Source organism: Brachionichthys hirsutus, chromosome 5, assembly GCF_040956055.1.
Source record: "Brachionichthys hirsutus isolate HB-005 chromosome 5, CSIRO-AGI_Bhir_v1, whole genome shotgun sequence".
Taxonomy (NCBI): Eukaryota; Metazoa; Chordata; class Actinopteri; order Lophiiformes; family Brachionichthyidae; genus Brachionichthys; species Brachionichthys hirsutus.
In genome coordinates, this window is record NC_090901.1 from 830008 (window position 1) to 835220 (window position 5213).

Consider the following 5213-nt stretch of genomic DNA (forward strand, 5'->3'; position numbering starts at 1 on the left):
GCTGAGATGAAATGTCTCCATCTAGTGGCAAAACCAACGAGAGACTCGCATAAACCAGATAAACGATCTGATTTATTTATTTTTTAAATGATGGAAACAAAATGTCAGCAATGTGGCCACCACTGGGGTATATTTTCCTGAAACATGATGCACCCTGAAAACAGCCAGGATGAGGCGCCAAGCCTACTTGCTGGCTGTGGGTTTGTGTCTGCAAGAAAAAAAGTAGGCACTTATTTGACTCATCAATTTCTCACGCACCATCTGTTGGTTTGAGAAAGAACTGGGGCCTGACGAATAATGCTACCTTTCATGCTTCAGCTACCAGTGTGATAAAGAATATGCGTCACGATGCTTCACCCCGAGGCGACCGATAAGCCAACCACCAGTTGCTCATGACATTGTGACTGTGATTGTGATCACTCTGATAATGTCACTATGGTTACCGTCCAGTGTGCTTGTGAAATGCACTCGACCTTAAAATGTGCACTGTCATTGTTTGTCAGCCCACTCACTGATCACTGACGTGCTGCTTTTGGTCTCCCCTGTAATAAACCACAATCTTCCAAAACTCTGGGTCAGATTACAACTATAAGATTAATATCTGCTGAATACCAACAAGCAATAAATAATCACCACAGCAAACCTTGGAAAGAGGACTTTAATTTTCTCAACAGGCATCACGATGAATCACAATTCTTATTATTATATGATGCTCTCACAAATAAAAGTTTAGAGAATGGAAAGACAAGAAACTAAGCAATGGAATAATTAATTTGGCAAACAAAATATTTTCATGAAAAAGATAGAACTCCAAAGCATGTTGCTACTGTAGTGAAAGATGAAAGACACGGCGCAGTTTTTAAACGCATATTTGGCCCATCTTGAAATACAATTACATCACCTGCTGGGAGATGCTTCGTCGAGACTTGGCTATAATGTCTACAAGATACGGCGAAGTCTTCAAAATCAATACTTATTCATGGGTTTCTGCTTAAATCATACTTAAGTTCTGGATTGATCAGATTTATAATTGGAGCCATTGACATAAGCTGTTAATTTACTCACTGATGAGTATATGTATTCAAGCAACTGCAATATTACTGAGGAGCAGGAGGAAGAAATGAAGTTTCACTTGCTTATGCCACATCGCAGGTCTCTCTTTTGAATACTTGGCATTTGTACTTGATGCCGTTTTCCTCTTGAATTCCACTCGGGACATTGGGAAAGCTTGTGTGGAAAGAAAAGACAATTTTTTTGTTTTAGCAGAGAAAACTGGTGTGTCGATGGGTGGATGTGGCGCTTTGGGCACCATGAGGGTGTAGAAAGCGCCATGTGAGAGCGAAGTCTGCATTTACCATTTATCACAATTAGCTGCAACAGAAGGTTTTAATTTAACAATTGACGGGGCATTCTTTGGAACTAAATTCAGCAGGTTTAACAGGATTAGATGTGAGGAAGGCAGCAGCTACTATGATCTGATCGAAGATTAAACGCATACCTTTCTTGTAACTTGAACAGTCCTCTGTCGAACTCGGGGAAGAAGACGTCACAATCAAACTCTGCCATGACGTCAGAGAGGTAGAGCAACTGGCACCAAGGGTGGCCCAGTGCTTCCTGTTAGTGCAACAAGCAGCGAAAGAGATCCCTGTGAGTCATGGAGGTATGAACGTGGCTTTCGTGTAATCCAGCAAAACATTTCCACTGGTGAGTAACCAGCCCTGCTGACGTGGGAGGATTTCAAGCAAAGTCAATATTTAATTCTGAGCCTCTGCGCTGTCATTCTCCTCCTGATGCGCAACGTTGAAATGAATGGATATTTGCGTAGATCAAAGTCTCAAAAAGACCATGCATAACAAAAAACAACACAATTATCACCTCTCAGTTGTATGCCTCTGTGCAACTATCTTTTCAGTCCATAAACGCTCTACAATATATGCAGTAAAGACTACAGTTGAGATATTTGTAAGAAATTATTTACATCTGTTCGTTACTTTTTGACCGGACACTTTTCCGTCATACCGCAATTGAAGCCAGAAATGACTCCGTGCCGACGCACTCGATCATGCTTGAAAGACGAGATGGGCCTTTGGCTATTTGCCCGTTTCGCTGTTTACCTTGTAGACCCGCGTCCCACCAACGACCCAGATGGTTTCAATCAAGTCAGCAAGAGCGGGCTCTACCGCCAGACGGACAGCGCTGTCAAAGTCTGGACACAAGAAGTGGACTTGATCTGGAGTCGAGCTGTGGGATGCAGAATGTCCAGTAGATAGAAAAAGAGTGGAAGACAATAGATTACTAGATTATATTAGAATTTAGATTAGGCTATATTATATTAGAAGAAGACCCTTTTATTGCCAATGCATGCATACAAAACACACACACACACACACACACACACACACACACAATGAAATTGCATTTACACCAGTGACGTGTGGTCAGGAGAGGCAGGGGAGGCAGCGCCTCGCCTGCCATCGTGAGAAGTAAAAAAAAAATCAAATGATGATCAAATAAATATTTATTGTACAATTCGTCTGATCTGTAAATGAATTTTATCGTTTAATAAAATAAAATTGCTGTTTAATAATTAAAATCAATGAATCTGCACAAGCTCGGCTCAGATCGACAGCGAGAGAACGTTTAACCGAGTCGCATCACGGGACTCACGTCAGCTGTGTACTCAGCACCACATGCATGACATTGGGCAATGGGAACGTAGCTGGGGGGTGGCTGAACCAGTTATCTTTGCCCCAGACCATCAAGTTCATTTTTCCTGAAACGCATAGAATAAATAGTTTATATTTGACATTTTATTCTCAATTCAATTCTTATGGCACGGAAGAAAGGACGGAGTTCAAAAGCCTAAAATATTTTCAGGAGTAAAAGACCACCTTCTAAAGCGATAAGAGTGTAAAATATAGTGCGGGTCCCACACATGTGGGGTTCCCATGATTACCTGGTCTTGAAACCCTGGAGACGGTTTTCTTAAAGTACTGGAATTCAGATCTGTAGGACAAACAGCGGATCATTACTGAACTTATCCGGAGTGTCACACATGGAAAAAAAGCATGTTCTGTGGAATAAATCTAGATGTTTATCAAATAAGGTATCCAACGCATTTCTGTTTCACTTCTTTGCCCAAATCTCCCTGAAATAGAAATAGTTTGCAGAGACTTTCTGGTTAAAGCGTAACCTTTACAACAAAAACCTTTTGTTACCGGAACATTAAAATAAAAACTGATTGTCACTAACTCGTCAAACTGGTGACGTGAGTTAGACAGGCTGTTAAATAATCAGACGCCAAGAGCAGCAACTGGCGTCGCTACTTCTACTAGCCCTGAAACCAGTCGGGGTCATTTCTAAGGAAAAATGGAACACCTTTGTAAGGCGTTCGGAGGCTCTGAAAGCAAGTTCCAGATTGTCATATTTTCAAACCAAAACAATTAGTGGAGTCAGTGTAATTAGATGCCCGGAGCACAAAACCTCTGAAGATCAGGACAAAGGCTGAATTATTTCCAACACGTTGTCCGACTGAAAAAGGCTTCCCAAAAACAAGAGAGGAAATGGACCATTGTTGACAACTTTAGACTGACCGGATTTAAAATATGCACATTTTAAAATGACACTTTCATGACGGTGGGAGTGCTGCTAATTTATGTTCTGCTGTCTGTTGGAGGAAGTCAGTCATCCCGGGTTGAAAGTTTTGTGGTGACTTAAATAAACTTTTTTTTTTTAATTGAATTGATTGTAAGTTATCTTATATCACCAAAGCAATAAATGATCCCTTACAGAAACAGAAACAGAAACCTTCTCTTACACGAGTTCTGATTCGGCCTGAGCGCACTGACAGCCTCTAGAAACGGATCTGACAGCAGCTCGGAAGCTGATCGGTGCGTTCTTACGGTAGATTCCAGGGCATCTCTCCGTTCCGCGCGATGCCCAGCTCGTTGCAGACTGCAGCGATCAGGCAGATCGGTTTCCTCCGCAGGTTGTTCCCGGTGGCTTCCATCAAACGACGCACACGCGATCCCGAATCGGATTCAGGCGCTGGTTGCGTTTCAACCAGATTTGAACCACAACTGTCGCCGCCCATCCACAATCGCATCCCGAATCGGATTACGGTAGACACGATCAATCACGTGAATCACGACTTTGTTCTCGCAACAATGAACAGTGTCGGTATCCATAACACGCGTGGGAGTTACGTCATAACACGCGTGGGAATTACGTCATAACACGCGTGGGTGCGTTCACGCAAAGTAGAGAACACCCCCCCCCCCCCCGTTTTTGTATCCTGAAGAAAACTTTTTAAAGATATAGATCCACTAACAACATAGAATACCTTTATTAACAGGTTTCGAGTCTATATTTAAAACAAATCAACCAACTAATGGATCAAATTTATACTGGAAAAAACAAATACAGTTAATGAATAATAATAAATGTCACAGATCTCGAATAGAAATAGAATAGAATAGAATGGAAAGCCTTTATTGTCATTGCATAGTGGATCTACAATGAGATTAGGGGTGCCGCTCCGTCTGGTGCTTCGGTACAACATAAAATACAAATAATAGTAGAAAACAAATAGTGCATACAGATAGATTGCATTTAGTAGTAGCATACATTAGTTATTGCACATTAGGTCGGGGGGGGGAGAGTAGTTCTATTGTTTAGTACACATGGTGAGTATAGTTCTATTGTTTAGTACACATGGTGAGTAGTTCTATTGTTTAGTACACATGGTGAGTATAGTTGTCCTGTTTAGTACACATGGTGGGTAGTTCTATTGTTTAGTACACATGGTGAGTATAGTTCTATTGTTTAGTACACATGGTGAGTAGTTCTATTGTTTAGTACACATGGTGAGTATAGTTGTCCTGTTTAGTACACATGGTGGGTAGTTCTATTGTTTAGTACACATGGTGAGTATAGTTCTATTGTTTAGTACACATGGTGAGTAGTTCTATTGTTTAGTACACATGGTGAGTAGTTCTATTGTTTAGTACACATGGTGAGTATAGTTGTCCTGTTTAGTACACATGGTGGGTAGTTCTATTGTTTAGTACACATGGTGAGTAGTATTCCTGTTTAGTCCTGGTTGTTGTTCAGAGCTGGCTCTCGGGATAAAACTGTCCCTGAGTCTGTTTGTCCTGCTCTTGTGCAACCGGCCTGAGGGCAACAGGTTGAACGAGTTGTGTTGGGGGGGGGGG

The 5213-nt window shown here is 41.5% G+C and overlaps 1 protein-coding gene across 1 annotated transcript; it reads right to left on the bottom strand.

Moving 5' to 3' along the window:
• Positions 1-659: 659 nt before the first annotated feature.
• zgc:153031 lies at positions 660-4026 on the bottom strand. Its single transcript, XM_068739709.1, has 6 exons — positions 3903-4026; positions 2957-3006; positions 2668-2773; positions 2115-2241; positions 1499-1614; positions 660-1227 (listed from the first exon to the last, which is right to left on the bottom strand). Exons 1-6 carry the CDS (start codon positions 4007-4009, stop codon positions 1137-1139), a joined length of 597 nt encoding a protein of 198 aa, XP_068595810.1. The 5' UTR covers positions 4010-4026; the 3' UTR covers positions 660-1136.
• Between the last annotated feature and the right edge of the window lie 1187 nt (positions 4027-5213).